This window comes from Anoplolepis gracilipes, chromosome 4, assembly GCF_047496725.1.
Source record: "Anoplolepis gracilipes chromosome 4, ASM4749672v1, whole genome shotgun sequence".
NCBI lineage: Eukaryota > Metazoa > Arthropoda > Insecta > Hymenoptera > Formicidae > Anoplolepis > Anoplolepis gracilipes.
The window spans coordinates 12,899,431-12,910,632 of NC_132973.1; the positions used below are offsets into that span (position 1 = coordinate 12,899,431).

General features: G+C 35.3%; 1 protein-coding gene across 1 annotated transcript; it reads right to left on the bottom strand.

Moving 5' to 3' along the window:
* Positions 1–1,823: 1,823 nt before the first annotated feature.
* On the bottom strand, positions 1,824–9,599 carry LOC140664526 (uncharacterized). Its single transcript, XM_072889698.1, has 11 exons — positions 9,335–9,599; positions 8,725–8,947; positions 8,042–8,403; positions 7,912–7,940; positions 5,942–7,792; positions 5,773–5,869; positions 3,721–5,205; positions 3,379–3,465; positions 2,552–2,808; positions 2,354–2,437; positions 1,824–2,165 (listed from the first exon to the last, which is right to left on the bottom strand). Exons 1-11 carry the CDS (start codon positions 9,597–9,599, stop codon positions 1,824–1,826), a joined length of 5,082 nt encoding a protein of 1,693 aa, XP_072745799.1.
* Positions 9,600–11,202: the final 1,603 nt, after the last annotated feature.

Below are 11,202 nucleotides of genomic sequence, written 5' to 3' on the forward strand. Positions count from 1 at the left end.
ATCTTGAAGAAGTGCAACGGACAGAGGTTCGGCCTATAAATTATGCATCAGTGTATCAGAAAACGGGAATTAGAAAGTTTCTTCTCAAAGTTTCCATGTGATCAACGCCTACTCAGAAACTTATACACCAATCCAACTTCCTGTTAGAGAGATAAAAAGAAGAAGCAGTATATATATATATGTATATATATATATATATATATATATATATATATAGAGAGAGAGAGAGAGAGAGAGAGAGACATTCTTTCTTTTTAATTTTTTAAAATATAATTATTGTGTATTTATGTAAATACAATTAATATGTACGTTCAAGTAAAAAGTAAATTAAAAATAAGTATTTTTAATAGTTATAACTTATATATTTTTATTGAATTTTATTATATTTTACTCTATTTTATTTTATTATGCTTAATGCTTTTGCATTAAATAATTTAAATGCAATAAATAAAACTTATTTTGAAACAAATGTAACGTGGATATACATTTTGACACAGTGTTTTGTGAGAAAAACAATATTTTTTGAATTGTAATCAATTAAATATTATTTGCCTATTTTAATTATAAGATTCTACTATTTCAGAATAAAAGCTATCTTTTTATAATTTTTCCACTGTCGCTCATCTTTACGCACGTGTCAGAGATTGAAATAAAAATATCATATGACGTGAAAAGATTATGCAGCATCCTGTCGTGATCGATCAATTCTGCGACTGTATATTTAAAACAACACAGTATTGTAAAATGCAAAACTTTGAAATAACGGGACGTTTAATAATAATTCATAAATCGGATGTGCAAAATTTGTTTATCCATTTAAAAGAAAAGAAAAGAAAGAAAAAGCTACCGATCTTTTATAAGATCGTCGATGTGTTTATATTGCGTTAATAAAATGTGCCCGGTTGTTTTCTCTCCCTTTCTTCCTCTCTCGCGACGAAGGTCTCTCTCGGTATTTTACGAGTTTATTTCAATTCTGTGCGGTAGATACACATATTAAATGGATTTCGAAAATTCATTTACCGTTTGATCTAGCCGCGCATTTCAATTATATGTTTACTCTTTGTCGACAGCATTCACCTTCCTATTGAACCCCGCGCGTGCATTCGACGAAATGGTAAAGTCGTGGGAACGGATGCGGTACGCGGTACAATTGAATTAATCTCGATCGAACAACGCGACCTCCGAAATGAAACAGGAAATCATGTTAGCGCACATGGCGGCGTGCACAAGCATGTGCCACGAAACAAGCGGCTCTCATTAGTAGTTATTGTTCGATCGTGATTAGCAACAAAACCGTTGTTGCTGAATATGGGGCGTTATCGCAATTATATTGCCTACAAAATCATCGTAATCATTGGGATCGTACAAGAGGAGAGTACGGGAACAAATGGGGTCTGTTGAAAGCATTATTTTATTGGACCCCTCTTCATTCCCTGGCACGCGTTGTTTTAATTACGAAATTACAACGTGTCAAAAAGATCGAATACTTCCAAATTTACGAAATTATTTGCAATCACGTATAGCTCTTTGAATATTTTTAAAATCGAATTCTTGTATTCATTTTGTTTCTCAGCACGCGTTGCTTTAATTACGAAACTACGTGTCAAAAAGATCAAATATTTTCAATAATTACTAAATTATTTTGAATCACGTATAGTTCTTTGAATATTTTGAATCAAATTCTTGTATTGCCTTTTATTTCGTACACTGGAATCGATGTGGCAAAAATGAATATGATATATGTGTATATATTTCGCTTCGTTGCTGCATACAACTTGTTCAAAATAACAGAGAAATTGTGTATAATCGTGCAAAAAAAAGTTTCATGCCGAATTATCCATGGTAAGATGAAGAGCTAAATTGCGTCTTCTTTCGAGGTTCATCCGATCGCAGATTTGAATCAGGTTAGCCTGCTCGAGACGGAGAGCCTGTCTTAATTCCTGCAGCTTCCACCCCGCTTCAATCTGCTTCTCGGCTATTTGCTTCTGCAAGGCGGCGATCCTCCGGTTTAAAGCGTCGTAATCCGCTTGCAGTGGATCGTCACCATAGTCCCAATTAATCGCCGATCGATCGTAGGCTGCAGGACCGCTGTCTTGTTGCACCATGTTTGAAGTCAATAGACAAATCTTGTCGTGCAATTCGGCCAATTGCGTCAGTGTCAAAGACTGAAGGATGCGAAACGAATCGTTTTAGAAAATTATACTCTAAAAATATTCTCGTTACATCTGTTACGATGTTGTGTATACGGAGTTGTACACACAGAGAAAAGAATCGTCGTGAAATTTAATAGATATAAAGAAGAGAACGCGACGAGATTACAGCAAAATGAACTCTTATCACTATACGCACGTACCTTCAGCCAAGACTCAGGGTCAAAAGCTGCAAGCTCATCGCCATTATCCACACCTGCAACCTTGGTAACTTCTACACCAAGCTCCTAGAAACGATTCATTTCCCGCGTTAATATGGGCAAGTCAGAAATTTCGAATTATCCTCTTGATAAATCATCAAATAGAGCTGCGTATTAAACTAATGCTTTTATTATTCTCACCGATAATTGTTTTATATAATTCTTATTGTCTCTCTTGCATTGCTCAAGCAGTTCCAATAATTTATCAATGTTTTGCACTTCGATTTCCGCCAGATAAATATTCTCGGACAGTTTCTGAGATTCTTTTAACAACTCTACGATGGATGGTACCGTCCAGAGCGTGATCTCCAAGTCATCGTCTAGTTTTGTTGCCATTGTGGGTTTCGAAGGAATTTTACCGTCTATATAGTGTATGTAATCACGCAGACGTTGTACGGCTATTATCGCGAAAAGAAATACGAATCATTTTGTAGAGATTATATAATAAGATTTTGTCCTTTCACACTTTCCATCTCAAGCAAAATTTATTTTAATGTGATTGGATTATACGATTGAAGCGTTTCTTAAAACAACCATTGTGAAAAATTTGAAAAATCTCTCCCTTGTCAATTAAACCTTTTTTTTTATTACAAAATCGAAAATGATTAAAAATTTCATGTTAAAACACCAATAGTATTTTTTATTTTTTTATATCATTTATTTTGATAAACATGATATATGTCATAAATGAATTTTTTTCACATTTGTAAAATTTAAAATTTTGACAAGGGCTATTTTTGTAATGAACGCTTGAATTTTTATCAATGTCATGTAATTAATATAATGTCTAATTAATTAATTTAATGTTGCAAAATGTTGTTTTCAATTATTACAAGTCTATGGAAATGTTTAGTTTATTAAGATATTAGTCCAACTCTCTAATTAAGAGCTATGAATAAGTAAATACGCAATGCGATAAAAACTGTCGAGGTGGCAAAACAGTTGGAAAGTTTTTATGCAAGTTTTACCGTCATATTGCTTTTCAATCTGCTTCTTTAGTAATTCATTCGCCTTAACGAAGTCGCCGCATTCATCTGGTTTAATCACGCCAGCCTCTGGAATTATAAAGATGTCTTCTTTTTAAATGCGAACGTGGCCAACGAATTCAATGGCAAGAAAAAGGCTCGTCGAAAACCGCGAATGAATAAAACGCATTACGTGACTAAATTATGCCTATTGATTGAAATAGTTGCGTGATAAAAATGACAAATATTTAATTATCTGCAAGCGTTACCGTATATACATATAATATTTTATGTTAATATGTATATATGTATAATATTCTAAAAAAAAAATTCACACACACAAACCTTCAACAGGAGAAAAAGATTTTAGTAATCTATTTTCATTCTGCAATTTGGAAAGCTGTTCGTTCAAACGCTTATTCTCTGCTTGACAACGATCCAATTCGAATTCCAAGTTTGCATTTTCGGTTTTCAATATATCATTTTCTGCGAATAGTTTTCGGATTTCATCCATCGATCCATCGAACTCCTTATCTAGTTGTTCAGGATAAATCTTGTCTCGAATTTTTAGCCGATTTAGTTCTAATTGAAGGTCATTATTAACAATTTTTAATTTATCATTCTCTTCTTTCGTATATATCAAATCTTTCTTCATCTTTTCCATTTCAGTTGTCAATTTCTCTAATGCATCTCTTAGCCTATCGACGTCATCCATATCTTTTGGAAAATCGCCTCTTGGTTCCTCGATATCTTCTTTTAACTTATCGACATCGTTTTGCGCTTTTTTCATATCATCTTGCAATTCCACTTTTTCTATCGTTAACTTTTTTAAATCTTGCTGCTCTTTATCATATTCTATCAATGATCTCGCCAAGTCATCTTTCACTTTATCCAACTCGATCCGAGCGTTATTCAACTTGGCATTCGTGTCCCTATTTTCGTCCTGTAATCTGCTACATTCTTTCATCAATTTGTCGTTTTCAATCTCGGATTTTGTCAAATCCGTCCGTAACACCAACACTTGATCTTCCAAGGCAGCCGACTCGATCGTTAGCCGTTCGTTGTCCGCTCGGCATCTATTTAAATCATCCCGCAAATGAGCCAAAGCGTCCTTTAAGGCATCCAATTCCTTCAAAGCGGCGCTCCTGCCTGTTTTTTCTGCATTCAAGTCCTTAACCAAGTCATTGATTTGCGCTTGTGCGTCATCAGCATGAGCCTTTGAAATTGCAGCCTGAACTTTCGCCTCCTCTTCGAGCCTCTCTTTCTCTCTCTCTTTTTCATTCGATAAGTCAACAAGCTGTCTTTCCAGAAATTTAATCTTCGTTTCGGCATCGCCGAGTATTTTCTTCAACTCATCGATCTCTTCCTTTAACTTGCCGTTCTGCTTTTCGGACTTATCGAGATCGTTCTTCGCTATTGTTAAATCAAACTTGGAGGAATCGAGTTCTGTAGCTATTTTAGTATTTTCAGTTTTCAGAACGACACTTTCGTCCTCCAATCCACCATATCGTTTATTCACATCATTCAACTCTTTCTTTAAGCTCCCGTTTTCCGCGCGCGTTTTATCCAATTCTACTTTCAGCGCTGATAATTCGCCATCTAGAACGATCATCTCCTTCTCAGTAGCTTCCTTAGTACTTTTATCCGATACAACTTCTTTACTTAATCTAGCCACTTCTATTCGTAAACCATCCAACTCCCTCAGAAGCGCTTCTTTCTCTTCTAGTAATGCAGCCACGTGATACTTGTTTATTTTGTCTTGCGCATCGATCGATGCTTCCTTTAAATTTTTTACTTCATCATTCAGCTTGTCATACGATAGTTTAAATGCATCCAAATTTTGCTGCAGCTTTTCTAAATCCGTTTTCAATTTATTATTTTCTGATTTGCTAATAGATAAATCTGACTTAATTTGTTTCGTTAATACTTGCTCGGCTATAAGATTTGATGTTAAATTTTTAATTTCAGCTTTCTGTTTATCATCCTCGTCCTTTTGTTTCTTATACTCTTCCTCAAGTTTCTGACGTTCTTTCGTTAAATTCATATTTTTTAATTTCATATCATCAACTTCGGATATTAGTTTCGTCGATTCATTTTTCAATTCGCTGTTCTCAACTATTAATGTATTTGTTTTCGATTTTAATGAGTCATTATCAGTTCTTAAAGCTAATATCTCATTTTTCGCATTTTCAAGTTCTATTTTTAACGTTGATACTTGACGCGACAGATTATCTTCTTTGCCTCTCATCTTATCATTTTCCGCCCTTAATTTAGTCAATTCAGCTTTCAATGCTTCAAGTTCTTCTCTCAGTGCAATAACCTCGTCGTTGACTTTTGTCAATTCTCCCACAGCTTTTTCTTTAGCAGATTTTTCGGCAAATGAAGTCAAGTTTAGTCTTTCCAGTTGATATTTAAGCTCTGTAATTTCTCCTTCGAGCTTAATCTTTTCATTCCTAAGACTAGATTTATCCTTCTCTAATGACTGTTGCTCAACCTATAAATTTCAAGATGATTATTATAAAAAACAAAAAGTTAAATGCGAGGAATACAAATTAATTATCTCTACCTTACAAGTGTTTAAAGCCTCTCTTGTCTTTTCATTCTTAATAGACAATTTATCTAAATCTATTTTCAGCTTGCAATTCTCCATTTTCCAATATTCTATATCTTCTTCCGATTTAGATATTTGCGACTGTAGATTAGATATGGCCGGTCTTAAATTATTAATTTCACTCGTCATCTCGGCATTCGTAATTCTTAGATTCGACAATTCCTCTCTTACACTCAACAATTCCTTCTTGAGACTATTTCTCTCTTCTTCTAGAGCATGATTTTGCACTTTCAACTCATCAATCTTTGAGATCAAATTTTTCATTTCATTCTTCAATGCTGTTAACTCTTCCTGAATGTCTCGTTTAGCAGCAGTTTCTGCACTAAGATCTAGTTTTAGTTTGCTGATCTCATTTTGCAAAGCGTTGATCTCGTTTTGTACCTCGTTCTTATCAGTCTGTAAACTAGCGATCTGAAGCTCGAGCAACTTAACCCGATTCTCGGCGTCCTCAAGTTGTTTTCTTAATTTATTTACTTCATCCGTCGATAAGTTTACTTGTTCCTTCATTTCGCTTACCTTTGTCTTTAGCTTATCATTTTCATCTTTGTAGTTATCCGCTTCCGCTTTAATAGCTTTGTTGTCTCCTGCAATTCGGTGAACGTCTGTCCTTAGTTGTTCATTTATAACTTTCGTCTCCTTCAGTTCATTATTCAACCCAGCCGTTTCCTTCCGCAAATCTACAACTTCGTTATTTACTCTTATTAATTCGTTACCTGAATCATCTATCTCCTTCTTCAGATTTTCTATTTCGGATAATAATTTTGTTAGTTCTTCCTTCCCATCATCCACTTCTTGTAACAATTTCCTGTTCTCTAACTTTAACTTTGCCATTTCGCTTTGCAGAGCATTGAAATCTGAGAATAACTTATTATTATTTACATTAGCCTTCTCCAATTCTTCCGTAAGAACTTTATTCTTGATTTTAAACTCGTCCAATTGTTTCTCTGCATCATCTAACTCTGAATCTATCTTAGACAAATTGTCTTTAAGAAGAATATTGTCAGATTTTAAGTTGTCTCTTTCGACTGTCAAATGATCCCTTTCGGTTTTAACAACAACATTTTCATCTTTTAGTTTATCATTATCAATCTTCAGTCTATCCATTTCTTTCAGTAATCTATCGAGACCCTCCTTTAATGCAGCTTTTTCGAATTTTAACTGATCCGTCTCCGCTACTCGTTTCTCTAACTCAGATAATAATTGATCAACCTCCGCTTTAATATTATTATTTTCGTCTTTCGCAGATTCCAATTCCTTAATCATATTATCAAGATTGTTTTTCAAGGCAACATTCTCTTCTTTAAGTTCATTAGTCTCCAATTGAGCATTTTCCAATGTCTTCTTCAAGAATTCATTTTCAGTCCCGAGACTATGCAAATTGTCTCTCGCACCCCCCACCTCCTTTTGCGCCACTTGAAATTTTTCTTCCTGGAGATGCAGGTTAACATTCAACTTATCAATCTCGTTTCTCAACTCGTTATTTTCATCTTTCATTCTCTCCAGTTCCTCTTGTATTTCTCGTACTTCTTTATCTAATAACGCATTCTTAGCACTTAATTCATCGCACTCGGATTTCATTGTTTCAATATGCTTCCTCAGGGATTCACTTTCGTTATTTAGTTTATTTATCTGATCATTCCTCTCCGACACAATGTCCTGTATCTTCCCTAATTCATCGAGAAGTTCCTTTTTCTCTGTCTCGAGATTGTACAGTTGAAACCTCATATCTTCGATCTCGCTCTGCAACTTGCTCACGCCCAGCATAGCTAGTTCAGATTGCTGCAGGCTGCCAAGAAGCTCCGTAATCTACAAACAAACGTCCAATTGTCATGAATACTGTTCCGAGTTATAAACATCTTCCGATATTTGTCTCATCTCGACAAAACAAAAGTGTCTATGCACTGAACATTTGCAAATTTTAATACAGCGTACACGCGATTGATCGTAAATATCTCTGCAGGCATAAATACCTTATCGTCAGGTTCCTCTTTTTTTATCTCAACCTTCTCCTCCTCTCTTTCTTTACGACGGACGGTCACCTGATCCATATCTAACGGCAATGCGGCGGAAGCTTTCTGCTCTTCAAGTTCTCCGACGTATCTATCTCTTCCTCATCTATAAGCGGAGGCGCGACAGTGTCTTTTAAGATCGGTACAGCAACCTCCTTGATCGAACGACGAATTTGCATTAACTCGGCTTGCAAACGCTCCTTTTCTATTCGTAGATTTTCGTAGCTCTCTGAGAGCTCCACCGTCTGCATTGATCTCTCGACAACCACGGACACCTGTTGATCGGCTTTCTGACCATCTTTCATTAACTCGCGAAGCTTTGCCCTCAAACGGTTTAATGCCGCGCAGGAAGTATCTTTCTCGGCTTCCACCAGTTTCAGCTTAAAATGTGATATTGTATCTCGCATTCTGTCGAAATATTAACAATTTATACGTTTAAAGTAATTATATTAATGTCCTGCATTTAATGAAGATTGATAGTTTTCAAGGAAATATAAAGTGAGCAAATAAACAGTGATTAATTTTCTTTCAACTATATAACTTTTATAAAGTCTAAAACAAAGAGAACTTTCAACCATTAATTTCTTAACTATTAAGTTGATAATAAATTTATAGAGTGCGGCGTTTTTTTTTAATTATTGTGTAAGTACTCTTTTGTCTATTAAAACGATACATAAGAAAAATGCATTGTTATCTTGACGAAATCTCATATTCAATTAGCAGTAGTACTGTTTCTTTTCAGCAGTGAAACGATCTCTCAGCGCTGCTATTTTCTCCCTCATGTATTTAACTTTCTCGCAGGGATCGTCGCAGCAATCTCGTTCGGCAAGGCTCTCCTCGAGATTGCAAACTTTTTCTGTCAGTTCCTCATTTGCATTCTGCAGCCTTTCGTTTTCCTCGCGATAATGCACGAGCAAGGGATCAGGACCAAGTATTTCGTCGGGCTTCGCATCTACATGAAAATTATTTGACCGCTCGAAATATATTCGTAATCCTCTTTTATGCGGCTAAAAAGAACAGGGTCTCTCTTGCAGTTCTTTATGCATACCGATTCCGCAGAATTAAAAAGAAGAGCAAGAATGGAATATATAATATGTAATCATCCGCATCTTAATTAAATTGAACAATTATTTTATCTCGATGAAAGTATGCAAAGCTGATATACACCGAATCTTTTATTATAAAAGCTGCTATATTAGAATTATTTCATTAAGTGGAATATGATCGATTTATTATTCTTGGCATGATTCAAACGATATATTTAAAAGAAATGTAATAATAAACATATAAGAAGCAAACAAAGAGATAAAAATTCGACTATGGAGTGGAACATCGGTACCCAATGATTGTAGGGCTTGTTTCAGAGACCTATTTTCGCTCTCGAGTTGCAGCCGTTCCATGCGCCACTTCTTCATCTGGCACTTCATTACCGTCAGCTTTCGCAAGGCAAATGACAGATCGTAAATCTCGGATTCTTTCGAATTGTCGCTGAAAGGATTGTAATCGCAGCAACAGCATGGCTCGTGCGGCGGTTCGATCGATTTTATTGGCCGCGGTGCGTGGCATCCACATGAACAAAACGATGGTACGTATCGATCCTCCATGACCTCTGTTATAATTTTGAAGACCAGGTCACATTTAATTTTTCAGTATGTAATATGACGATATGGATTCATTTCTAAAATATCTGAGTTTCTGCTATATCCTTATGGTGTTTGTAAAAGCGTATGGTATAAAAAATGTAAAGGTTACTTAGCATCGAATACCAAAATTATACTTCTTCCAACATTGTCGGGAAACAAATAATGGATAATCCGCGATTATCAAAATGGTCTAACATTGTTTGCAAATAAGTTTCGCTGATTCTATTACGCATAAAAATAGCGCGAGAAAATTTGTGAGAAAATTTGTGAAATCAGTCATTTTTTGGAATAGGTCGAAATTATTCTTGGCGAGTTCAATACTGACGAGATCGATATAACTCGACTTATTAATACCGTGTGAATTAAACTTCGAACGATTTAATCTCGAAATTAAGACAAAATATTTAACTAAATTAGTAATCAGGTAAACTCATTAATTCCTTCTACAATCCATATCGCGATATTTAAGAGTACACCAAGAATTTGAGCTCACATGTCGAGAATCCCACGTGAGGTCTCATCAGTGTGACTTATGGCAGCTTTGGATGGAGACATTAGGACACGCGCATTATTCACCAAGTTCCTTCTCGCAAAGTTCGTGCACCAGGAAACCGGAAGTACCGGTTATGTACGACCCACATAATTAAGCGGTCGCTATAATTGAATTGCGCGCACAGTATGCCCGGCGAGTCCTCGTTAGAACAGTCTTATTAGGTGTTCCGATATTGAGGGGCCGGCGCAGCGATACTGAACGCTTCTTAAGTTTCGAGAGTTTCGAGAGCACTTGAACCACGGTTCGGTTCTGTTCAAGAACTTATCGAGAGATCCCGTCATCAATTAAATCTGCGCGGTAATTGCAAAGGAAAGGGGAAAACACGACGGTCCTGAACGAGGTTCTGAACTTCGCGAAACTTTGCGTCCGTTTTTGCTCACCGTTTGCCGCCGTTGCTCGTGCAAAATCATTATTTCATTAATCGAATCGGTATAACGAAACAACGGACCAGCTTTTACATGATGTATTATAAAATAAATATGTCGTCCAAATAACATGCTGTCACATGATATGCTGTCACATTTCACGTTAACAAATTTCAAAACAGATTGAAGGTATCTATATTTGTAATTTTCTGTCATGTAAAAATCGATTTTTTACCTTCGGATGTATTCGCTCCTTCACTCACGACGTTTCAAGATATCTACCTACAAAAATTTTCAAGTATTAGTACGTCAAATATTGACAAAACGTTTGTAGAAGATTTCAAAGTTCCTGTAATAAAATTTGCATACACGTTATAATGAAAAATATTTATCGATTTATTAAAAAACGCCAAACAATGCTTATATTAAATTTATAAACAACACCAACAATGTTAACCACGACAAAAATAATTAATATTATTGCAATAAAAATTAATATAAAGGTAATTGCTAAATTTACTAAACATGTCTATATTTAAAAAATATTAAGTTTTAAAAACTTTTTCATCTGGCATTAATGTTCAGTAAAATTATCACGTTAAATATGTTATTGTTACATAACTCCGGGAAAATTTAAGAAGCCACA